We start from the raw sequence: 12,500 nt of genomic DNA on the forward strand, positions 1-12,500 counted from the left end.
GGCAAAACTAAAATGATAAATACTGATGTGTGATAAGTGCATAAATATATCATTTGTACACATATAACAATAGGAAAAAAAAAATGTGTATACATATATTTGTATGTGTACTTATATGCATGTATGCGTATGTGTTTATGTCTATATGTGTATATATACATATATACATAATTTAATAATAATCCACACTTAACAGGATTTCGCATTGTAAATAATGGTATGCAATGCCTATTACATCTTAAGTATGGTATGCCTTGTGTAATTGACAATTAATATCAAATCGGTGGTTTGTGCTGTATGACTAAGGTTAACCAATGAAAACTTATGTGACGTCACTTTAACTGACCAATCAAAATGCGTAAATTTATGGTACCTGTGCTCTTGCCTACAAATCGTTCAGTCGGTCTGTGTCCGTTGTTGAGAGGGAACGAGTGTCGATATATATATATATATATATATATATATATATATATATATATATATATATATATATATAAAGCCGGCTAATTGGTTTCCGATGCAAGATAAAGGTACTGTTTTAAAAGAATTAGCAACATATTTGTGACGTCGTGACAAAGATGTGACAGAACAACGTGGGCGCAACGTTAAAAGGTTAGTACGCATTCAGAAAACCGGTTATTTTGTGTCTTGTACCAGAAAAAATACTTATAACAGCTTATTTCTTACATTAAAGGGTTGTGATGAAGTGACGGTTTATAATAAGGTAACTTTAGAATGGTTATAAATATCTTACGTATATGGTGTGAAACTATTAACAAAGTAAAAGAAAGTCGGTAACGCGAGCGATTTTCAATAAGCGGTCAGTATTTTAACGTGCTTAATGAACAACGCATCATAATGTAGACAGAACCCGTCGCAGCGCATTTTATTTAAGATATTACGACATACGTCATTTGTTACCGACACCGACGTACCCTACAAACTAAGTAACAAGCCCTTGCATTGCGAATCGAGAGAGAAACCTAACATTCATATATTTAACATGAAATTAAACGATATGCGCGGTCTCCGCGCCTATCGTCGATATAACTAAGCGCCGCAACATTTATTGGTAGTGACAATATCGTCATATCGTCGATAAATAGTGTATCATTAAATATTGTCAAGAAAAAAATAATAAAACGTTATAATCAAATACAAAAACTTTCACGCATACTTTGAATCGCATGGTCCGTAGTTACTGACAATCATTTTAGTGTCTCGTTATTTTGTTTTTTGTATTAGTATCCATGTGATTTATTTAACAAATAGTTTTAGAAGTGCGAATTACCGTTTTTTTCACAGGTTATCAACAATGCCGTCAGAGCCCTCCAAAAAAATCGTCACAACTCAACGCTTCGTTTGCACAATGAACAGCATCTAGATTTGCTCAAGTTATTGGATTACCTTCACAAAAATATCAAATTTGTTTTGAAAGCAAGCCACTACCCTGTTATGCATATTGACCAAAAATGTCTTTCATTATAAAATAATTCTCAGGTTGTCTTGTGATAATAAGATTATGATATTCTTATATACGGAGTCTGTTTACAATAAAAGATATATTTTCATATAAATGTATATTTACAATATAGTCAATATGTTGTTAATGTTTTATTTAATGTCTTATAAGTAGAGATATATATTGCTTTTCCATATCTTGCAATTCATGTACAAATGGAAGTAGAGATTGTGATATAAATAGGTGCTCAATATAAGATGTATTCTCAGCTTGTCTATTTACAATAAAAGATCAGCTTATTTTTATATAATAAATGTATAAAACAATAATATTTTCATACAAGGAATGTATATCTACAATAAAGGAATTTATCACCCTTGCACGATTGTAAGGGTTACCCCTTGATTTACCACGTTCTCTTTAAATCGGCTTTTCAGGGGAAACTTAAATGTTACAATATGAATATACAGTATATGTATATATATATGTATATATATATATATATATATATATATATATATATATATATATGTGTGTGTGTGTGTGTGTGTGTGTGTGTGTGTGTGTGTGTGTGTGTGTGTGTGTGTGTGTGTGTATGTATGTATATATGGATATGTATATCTGTATTATATATTATTGCAGTAATCATTTTATGGTGTGCATTCCATTTTACAGAACACTCGAACTCTTTCCGCAAGGAACACTTGGAACGCCAGCGTTCGAAGACCAGGAGTTCCCTGCTCTTGCTACAACATCGCCTTCTGAACCCTTGGCCTCATTTAGCTGTTCTCCTGCTCTTCCCGACTTTCATTTGCGGCCTATTACTCCTGCTTATCCTTCCACTTCCACTCCTCTTTCCTCAGTGTCTGCCACACCATCTGCCTTACACCCATCTCCCTTGATACCTACACCAATAACTTCTCCAGACGGGGTTGTTGCTGATGTAGGACCAAGTGAGATGGAGGAGCCAGAAGGTTTCACTAAAAATGAAACCATATATTTTATTCACCTAATGCGGGAACATTTCCAAGAAAATTATAATGATTTGCCAACGTCAATTGCACAATTGCAAGAGAGAATAAACCTGGGGGAAGTGATGAAGAAATTGCTCTGGCAGGAATTGGCTCTCAAAATGACAATTCATTTTGAGAAAAGATTTCAGCCAGAGAAATTGCAAAGGAAGTGGAGGGGTCTGCAGGATAGCTTAAAAAAAGCTAAGGCCAACAACGAAATGTCGGGGAGAGCTCCGAGTAGGTTCCTGTATTTTGCTGAAATGAGGGAACTGATAGGGGATCAGCATGACATTGACTTCCCAGTCACAGCCACAGCTCAGGGGATTCGGATTCATCGTCCTGATGAATTGGGTGAGGAAGTGGATGACCCTGAGCCTGTGGCTAGTGCCGACCCCTTAACAGGACCCTCACATCAGCAAACTGATGTGAACCTCGGAGACTGAGCTCATAACATATTTACGAGAGAGTGATGAACGTCACAATGCAATTCTCCGAGAAATCTTGACTAGATGAAAAAAGCCAAGGAAACCACAACCCAACTGCTCTCGGACTTAATTAGAAAATAAGTGCACTTTTAAATAATATATTTTTTCCATTTTTTAAAGAACAACTGTGATATAGATATAGATATATATAATTCAGTTTTTATTGTTGAAATTCAAAGTTTCATTATTTGTTGTAGGCCATTTTTTTATTATTATCATTTGCTACTTTATTATCATTGTTGTTGTGATTATTATTATTATTATTATTATTATTATTATTATTATTATTGTTATTATTATTATTACTATTATTATTATTACTATTATTACTATTACTATTACTATAGATAATATTTATATTAATTCTATTATTATTATTACTTAGAATTTGTGCTTGCTTTCAAGCATATTATGACCCCCCCAAAAAAAAAAAAAAAAAAAAAATCCAAATTTCAAATTTCTTTTATGTTACTTTGTTTTCTGTTATTATTATTATTATTATTATTATTATTATTATTATTATTATTATAAATTATTATTATTATTATTATTTCTATACTGAAAACCAAAGTTTGTTTCCTTTTTGTGATAAGATGTAAGGAACTAGTCATTCCCTTTCCTTTTATTTATATACAGAGTAACAAGAATATGTTTTTTATTTTGGAAAAAAATATATATATATATTTTTTTATGTAAATAGTGTATATGATTTTATTTCATAAGGAAACTGATGTACAAGTGAAAAAGCATTCTATGGTTTAGAAACATTAATGGAATGATTTATTATATTGGCATGTAAACAGTATAATTGAATGTTTTTGTTAATATCCTTTTTTGGGGGTGAGTGTGTGTGCGTGTATTGTACATGTATTTTTTTTTCTATGAAATGGATTGTGTGTACATTTATTTTGTGTTTGCTATATAAAACATGGCGCTCAATATAAAATGTATTCTTGTCTTGTGATAATAATAAAGTTAAGGTTAATGCTTTATTCAATAAGTATGTGCCTTATAAGTAGAGACATAAAATGCTTTTCCATATCTTGCAATTCATGTACAAATGGAAGTAGAGATTGTGATATAAATAGGTGCTCAATATAAAATGTATTCTCAGCTTGTCTATTTATAATAAAAGATCAGCTTATTCTTATATAATAAATGTGTAAAACAATAATAGTTTCATACAAGAATTGGATAAATACAATAAACCAACAAAATATGACACCTGTTTATCCTACTATACTTTTAAATTGAGAAAATACAAAGTTAAGACGACTGGGTCATTCCATATCAAATCATCATTATGGTTTACCCCACCATCTCAGGATTGGCTTGAAATTTACTTGCGTGTAGTGACCAACATGACCTATTCCCAAAAATTTAGTTTTGATATTGCAATTGGTTTGCCTCCACAGCCATTTCAATATTTAGGCCTCAACTCCCATGAACTATTCATAATTTGCAAAACTACATAGATTAAAAATCAGTAGAAGCTATGGCAGTTACAATTTTCAATCTGATGTAATCGAGTATGTAGATTATAAAAGTAAGGAAGTGATTGCTTTACCTCTAACAGGTTATGACCAATAATGATTGTAAGAGGCAATACTTCATCACTGACTGGGGCTTCAGGAACCCACAGACTCTCTGCAGGACTTAATCTTGTAGAATATAGTTTTTAATGTATAACTACCAAATTTGCCTCTATCAGTATGGTCCGCATGTTTGATTTACTATAGATTTACCTTTAATACAACTTTATCTCGATATTTCTGCTTCTAGTCATAGGTGATGTATCAAAATTATTACTATGTAATATTACGTGAATTTAATGTTTTTCTAAACTATTGCAGCAAAGCATAAACTTTGTGTTAGCTCAAGATCTGCCCGTTTTGTGTTGGAGGCGTGTAGAAGCCTTGTAGAAGACAGTGACATTAATGAAAAAATTTGTGCAAAAAGTTCTGTTAACTGAGGATGAAGAGTATTCACCAGCCAACAGCACATTGCATCCTGATACTGCACACCAAGAGCAATGCGCCCCCCCCCCTCCCGTCTGCCAGTACCAGTATCTCTGCTGCTCACCAAGGTGAACAGAACACACCGATTGTCAGTAGTTCTGCTGCACACCAAGGTGAACAGAACACACCGATTGTCAGTAGTTCTGCTGCACACCAAAGTGACACATTGGCAGACAAGAGAAACAATTCAGCATCGGCTGAAACTCCTGCAGGTGAGTCCAGTTACCTCACCTCAACACCTATCTGCCGACGGCTATAAAAAAGAAAGAAAAAAACAGTTGCCATCCGTCATTTCCGGGATGAGCACGGAGATTCCGGCGTCCGGGAAGTTTCAGCCCACTCTGGCAGAAGGTTTACCGAGAATTGCTTTTTTTTTTTTTTTTTTTTTTACTTCCCAGACACGTATGTTTACTGGCTTATTGTAGCCATATGCTGTCCTATGAAGGATATTATTGTCATATATTATAGTACATACTCCATTCTACAAGTGTTTTCTCTCAAAGTTAAAGAAAACCTCATTATTTACAATTCATGTGCGCTGCTTCTGTCCTTTCACATATGGAAGTCCTTGCAGCTCTCTGTGGTGGCTGGTTTTTACCGAGAATCACTAAAGTGTTTTTACACTTCATATATATGTTTGCCCTATTGTTTGATATTATTGTCTTACATTGTACTATTTTCTCCATTTTAGGAGTGTTTGCATCATATTCAGTGTGTGTCTTCAAGTCAAAATGGAAACAGTACAAAAAATAAAGGAATTTATTCTTAGGCATAAAAAAATCTATTTACAATATTCACAACTGTGCTTCTCGCTTTTTACGTGTGGAAATCCTTGAAGCAAGGACCAGCACACAGGGAGACCTTACAGCTCCCACACAACACCCTGGTCTCCTTCCTTCTTCAGTCTCTGTTCCAGCAAAGTGAACATCGCTGGAGCGGTGTGTCCACTGGAAGGTGGGGCAGCTGGTCGTCTTCCTCCTGACGTTGCAGCAGTGAAGCTCGTCTGAAGGATCCTGGACGACCTCCTCGCTGCAGAAGTCCACGCACCAACTTTAGTCTGACGTCTACCTGTGGAAGCTTGCCGCCGAGGGCCCGGTGGACAGCCAGTGCGTTGACCACTGCCATGTTCGGCAGATAGAATATCTTATACTACTTGATGTTTTTTCGGACTGCTGGATATGACTGCCCCAGCTACATGCCGTTGTTGCAGCTGACGACTACTTCGGGCTTCAACCTCTCTTCCCCTCGGCGGTTTGGAGGCAGGGTGACGATCCTGCTGATGTGAGTGGTGGAGAGCATCGTAACAGGACACTTGTCCACCCACTGAAGGCACATCATTCCAGTCGGTGTACTCCAAAAGTCGATGTGTCCCTGACTCGCCCGCAGGTCCACTGGCATGCTCTTCTTGTTGGTACGAACTGTACCAACAGCGCTGGTCTTCCGGGCCTGTAGGTGGTGGTAGAGAGTTGGAGAGGAATATCAGTTATATGTGTGCAACTCGCATCCCTTGTCAAAAAGATCTGCCTTCTCCAGCAGGTCAAGGACGGCCTTCATGCTCGCGGGGAATTCCCCACGATCTTGCCCCATGTAGATGTTGAAGCCGCCGTATACCCTGCCTTAGGACCGTCGGACGAGCAGAACTTGTAGACCTTCAGCCCTCTCCTTGCCCGCTTGCTCGGGTTATACTGGAGGGCATGATAACACCTCTTGAAGGCCCACAAGCTCTCGTCGACGGAGACGTTCTTGTTTGGAACGAAGACCGTCTTGAAAGTCTCGTCCAGAACATCGAGGATGGAATGTAGCTTAAACATGCGGTCACCCTCTTGCCTCTCCTCTTCGTTGTTGGCGTAGTGCATCGCCGACGTCAGAGCATCGAATCGGTTGCGTGCCATCGTCTTTGGGAAAATGCTTGAAGACATCAAGGGGTCGGTGGACCAAATGTCCCTCACGTGGCAATGAAGAACCTCAGTCCCAGGTATGACCACATCTCCCTTGCCGTCATATCTTACCAAGCCTTCAATTGGGACGAAGGCATCCGAGAGTTCTGGTGGGTGTATCTGCAATTACAAGATAAGGCATTGTAAAAGAAAATCGGTGAAGAAACTGCTGAACATCTCTAGGGGGGTTCGACGACTGATCGAGACCCTCATGAACTCCTGACTTCCCAAGGAACTCAAAAGCTTTTGGGCGGTTCTCCCTCTTCTGCCACAAGAAGGGTGGCGACCCTGGGACGGCAGCGGCAACCTCAGCGCGAAGTTAAACGGACTCCGGAAGAGGCTTGTCGGAGTCCATCGACGTGTCCGCTGGGGCAACATAATCGGCGTCCAAATCGCCATCTTCATCCTGGTCCTCGGGCTCAGACTCGGATTCCTCCCAATCCGAGTCGTCGCCGTCGAAACGGCCGGAGACTTCGATATCTGTAAAATAGTGATACCATGCAGAAATACCATATCAAAAGAACCATGTGTTTTCCTATGATAGAAAACTTACCAAGGTGATCACTATTCCTGGTCAGTTTCAAAGGGGGTGTGTAGTTCTCTGAATCATCTTCATCGACTCCCTCGTCGGCGGATGATTGAATCAAGTACAAGCAGGGGTATGGAGCATTCTTCAGGCGAGGAAAGCCCCTCAAGGTCGAAGGTCGTGGGTAATCAACTATTCCCTCGTCAAAAGGCAAGTATCGAATCGCTGGTGAGTTCCTCGGCCTGTGAGAGCGAATGCAAGAGGGCTGGCGAGACATTTCAAAAGCAATAGCTGGCTGGCAAGTGATTTACTTTGCCCTCTGCTTGACCGTTTATACGATTATTTCCAGGTTTCCAGCCAATCAGCACCCGCCAAAGCATTCCATGTCAGGTCACGTGATGGGTAATGTGGCAAGAGCACGGGAATGCTTGAAAAGCACATGAATCATTCTTCTTGGCTTTCTCCCATTTTTATTCTCTCTCTCTCTGTCTCCAGCCCTTAGTCCATATCCTCTTTGCCCATCTTCCTTATTCCATTCCCAGCAAATTCTAGATTTTATTGCTTCTCTTCCTACCCATTCACCCAGTTCTACCGTCATCTTAGCACCATCCCCCTACAGTTCGTTCAGTGATCAGATCAGCTCCTGCCTCCCCTACACAAAATTTGAAGAGTAGTCAGGTTGACTATTAAACACCCTGCTCCTCACGACAGGTTTAATCGATCAGCCCAAGCCACGACTTCCTCGGTCGACACACAGGCCTCCGCCCAGGGTTGTTTTGAACAGAGACAACCTGTTGAGCGGGATCATCCTGAGGAAAGCGAGCCAGGTGGCCGTAAAGCCTGAGTTGGCGATCACGGATTGTGCAGGTAATAGGTCCTGTGCCAGTCTCATGGTGCAGTCGTTGGTTGGACACATGGTCCCGTCAACAGTACTCCATGATCCGGCGCAAGGACCTATTACAAAAGGCACCAAGTCGAGACTCCAAGGCGCAGGATAGTGTCCAGGTTTCACTACCGTATAGCAAAACTGGGACTATGAGGGCCTTGAAGACACGAAGCTTCGTCCTTCTGCACAGGTACCGGTATCTTCAAATACTCTTGTTGAGAGAGTTCATGACCCCTGCTGCCAGGCCAATCCATCTACTGACTTCATGGTCTGACAGCCCAGAGTTATGAACTACACTACCAAGGTATGTAAAGCTCTCTGTGACTTCAATGTCCTCACCGCAAGCACATACCGTCTGAGCAGGTTCTCCTAATATGTATCTAAAGTCCTGGATCTTGGTCTTGGTCCAGGAGACCTCTAGACCCAAGGGCTTTGCTTCATTACTAAATGCATCGAGAGCCACCACTAAGGATTCCAAAGACTCAGATAGAATGGCAACATTTTCAGCAAAGTCAAGGTCGGTAACCTTGCTATTGCCCATCATTGCTCCACAATTACTTTGAATAGTACCTCTGCCCATTATCCAGTCCATGCAAGTTTTGAAAAACGTTGGTGGAAGGACACAGCTTTGCCTCACTCCTGAACTAACAGGAAAGAAGCTTGACAGGCCCCCACCACACATTACAGCACTTTCAGTACCAGTATGCAGACATGCTATTAGTCCAATAATCCTTGTTGGAATTCTTCTCAGTTTCAAGATCTCCCAGAGTGATTCCCGATGCACCATATCGAATGCCTTCTTGAGGTCGATGTAGGCTGCATGCAGCCCACGCCCAAATTCACGACGATGCTCTATATTGACTCGGAGCGCTAGGATACGGTCTATTGTGGACTTACCAGGAGTGAATCCAGATTGCTTCAGTCTCTGATGCCTCAGAAGGTGGTCTCTGATACGTCTCAGAAGGATGTGGGCAAGAACCTTCCCTGGTATACTGAGCAGTGTAATGCCTCGGTGATTGCTGCAGTCCCATCGATCCCCCATTCCCTTCCAGAGAGGGATGACCATACCCCTCAACAGATCAGGCGGAATGGTACCAGACCACCAGATGGCAGCCAGGACGGCATGCAACCTCCACGCCATAGGTTCACCACCAGCCTTTAACAGTTCAGCTGGGATGCCGCTTATACCAGCTGCTTTACCACTCTTCAGCTTGGAGATCGCCCCCCTAACTTCAGTTAGGGAGGGGGCATCCTCACTGATGGGTGGGTACGGCAACGGAATCTCAGCACAACCCGCATCAAAGTTAACTGTTGGTGGGTCAACCTGATACAACTGTTCGAAATAATCAGCCCAACGTTCCCGCACCGCATCAGGATCTGAGATGATCTGACCACTTACTGAGCGAACTGCTGTCACCTGTAAAGAGGGCTTGGAGTTCAGCTTTCTCAGGGTTTGGTATGCAGGACGAAGGTCATTTACTAAGAAATGGCCTATCTCCTCAGCAAGATTCCTAATAAACTGTTCCTTGTCCCTTCTTAACAAAGACCGAGTTCTGCGCACCTGAGAACGCTGCAAATCTCGATCACCTGCCAGATGAGCCGCACGACAAGCATCTGTGGCATCCAGTGTCTCCTGTGAGATGAAATTTCCCCTTGCTCTCGGGCGTTCACCAATCGTCTCTTGAGCTGCATCAAGCGTTTCACGTTTGAAGGTGAAGGGTCTGTCAGATTTTCGAGTGCTGTTAAACGACCAGAGACTGCCTCAGCAAACCCCCGGGCACATTCCCCCTCCCTTAGCCTGTCCAAGTGAAATACCCTGGGGTGGTCATTGGTCGGCTGGGGGATTTTGAAATGGACTTGGAGGGTAGCCACAACCAATCTATGGCCAGTACCACAGAACTCGGCACTCCTATACACCCTGCAATTCTGGAGGATCCTCCAACGAGTGCTAACGAGTATGTGGTCGATCTCCTTGGCTGCATTACCCGCATCGCTGTACCATGTCCAGTGATGTGGGTCTGGGCACTGGTACCAGGAGCCAGAAATCCTCAATTTCTGGGACCTAGCAAAGTCCCGAAAAAGGAGGCTATTCTCGCTGCCGGTATCAGCTCCCGAACCATGGGGACCGACAGACATCTCATAGCCAGCTCGATCACAGCCAGATACCGCATTGAAGTCACCCAGGACAACACGAATATCTCACAGGGAGCACCTGTCTGATACAGACGCTAGTTTGGCATAGAACATCTCTTTCACATCAAGTTTACAAACCAGTAGGAGCGTACACATGTAAGGGGACGGCAGGCTGTGGAACCCATCATCTGCCTTCAGGGCTCCTGAAGGCTTTCCCCCGTAAGCTACACTCCAGGCTGGCATCTACCAGAACGCAGGCGAGACGAGTAGTTCTCGCTCCCAGCCTGCGTCCCGGAAGTCGCCCTCTCAGCAGTATCCACAGCCCACCTCTCTTGCTGGGTGGGAGGAGCAGTTCCCCTCCTCCCAGCATAACCAAATATATTAAACACTGCCGAAGGTTTTTATTTTTATCTGGGGGGAGGAGGACTGTCAAGGCCCACCTCACCTGAGCCTCCCGTTAACCCCAGTGGACCTAGGGGCAGGAGTTGGTACAGGGCTAGGGCGTGTCCAACCGCCGGTGGGCCATGACCCTGAACCTCTAGGGCCTCCTGCTGCTCCGAGATCCCCCTCAGTTTAGCCTGGAACCGCAAGGTACCCAGTTTCCATGGGAGGCCACGAGGAGGCACTGCAGGGAATCCCGATGATGGAGAGGCTATGCACTGGCAGGGGAGGCTTATGCAGTGCTGCTCCCTTTTTTGCACTAGGCTAGCTAGCGGTGGCAGCTGTAAACGAGAAGGCATACAAGCTCTTAACACTAACTAGACTACCACACCATCGCTTCACTCACAGTATGTTACCGTTTATTATCAATAGCCTATTGTACTCTTTTGTAATAAACAAAGATCTCTCCCAGGGCAATTTCTTCCTAAATAGAACATGGCTCTAATACTATGGCATATAGAATGGGGCTCGAAACAACCCTGATATGCTCTAACTCTAACTGCTGCGTGGTTGAGTATCTAGTATCTATGGAGGACGTGGAGAAAGCCTATGATAAAGTTGACAGGGCAGGTCCAAGTTATTTGAGAAGTGCATGTGGAATAACATGGAGGGACAGAAGGATGAATGTGGAAGTACGTGAGCAAAGTGGTGTGGGATTGGATGTACTGGAGAGTGTGAAAAGGAACACCTTGAGGTGGTTTGGGCATGTGGAATGTATGTGGAGTGAGAGAGAGTGACTAAGAAGGTTTACGAGAGTGAGGTAGGGAGGGGACAGCGAAGGAGAGGCGGACCGAGAGAGATGGAGGTAAGATGTTGAGAGGTATAGGAATGAGTGTGGGTTTGGCTGAAAGGAAGGGTGCCTATTGACGGAGAACAGGAGTGCATGGAGGCAACTCATTTGTGGCCACCCCTACAGGGACTGAGGCATCCAGCAATCAATAGATAGATAAGCTTGCAATTTTGGGGTACCAAATAATGTGCTAAATTCATATTATTTAAATTTCAGATTTAGAGACTAGATACTACATAGGCTTATATCCTCTAAATATTTTGTTTATTCCAGGGTCAGATTACTAGGGCCCTCAGTCAGATTAATCGTACTGAGTGTTATAAACAGAAACGAAAGAGCATGTGTCATGTACATGTTCAGCCAACCCCCAAAAGATTTGCTTTGGGTATGAAGCAGTTCACTACTACAGAGAATCAAGAACGTGAGCTGACTGAGTATAAATTTAAGAGGCACTATAGAAATCTGTTAGGGAATGAAAAAGACAAATATCAACCTGAACATATAAATATGCATATGCTGTTAACTGCAACACTGGTTGAACGACGAAAGTGGATATCGACACTTCCTCCTGGACTCATCTCACCAACATTAAAGAAATTCCATGATTCAGAAAAAGTAGTTTTGTGAGGATTATGTTTTTTTTTCTAATGATACACTTCTATCTTGGGTATCTTTTTAAAACCCACACTGTATTATGTGTGTTTTATGTATGCATATCACTGTATTTAACCACATACACCCTGCACGAGAAGGAGAGTGTGTTTTCAAAGGATGCATTATACAATGGGAGGTCTAATTTTGTGTGCAGT

General features: G+C 42.0%; 1 protein-coding gene across 1 annotated transcript; it reads right to left on the minus strand.

Moving 5' to 3' along the window:
- Window positions 1-6,528: 6,528 nt before the first annotated feature.
- On the minus strand, window positions 6,529-8,039 carry LOC138863736 (uncharacterized). Its single transcript, XM_070128567.1, has 4 exons — window positions 8,016-8,039; window positions 7,469-7,706; window positions 7,241-7,395; window positions 6,529-7,035 (listed from the first exon to the last, which is right to left on the minus strand). The coding sequence occupies exons 1-4, from the start codon at window positions 8,037-8,039 to the stop codon at window positions 6,529-6,531; spliced, it is 924 nt and encodes a 307-aa protein (XP_069984668.1).
- Between the last annotated feature and the right edge of the window lie 4,461 nt (window positions 8,040-12,500).

Source organism: Penaeus vannamei, chromosome 13 (genome assembly GCF_042767895.1).
Source record: "Penaeus vannamei isolate JL-2024 chromosome 13, ASM4276789v1, whole genome shotgun sequence".
Lineage (NCBI taxonomy): Eukaryota > Metazoa > Arthropoda > Malacostraca > Decapoda > Penaeidae > Penaeus > Penaeus vannamei.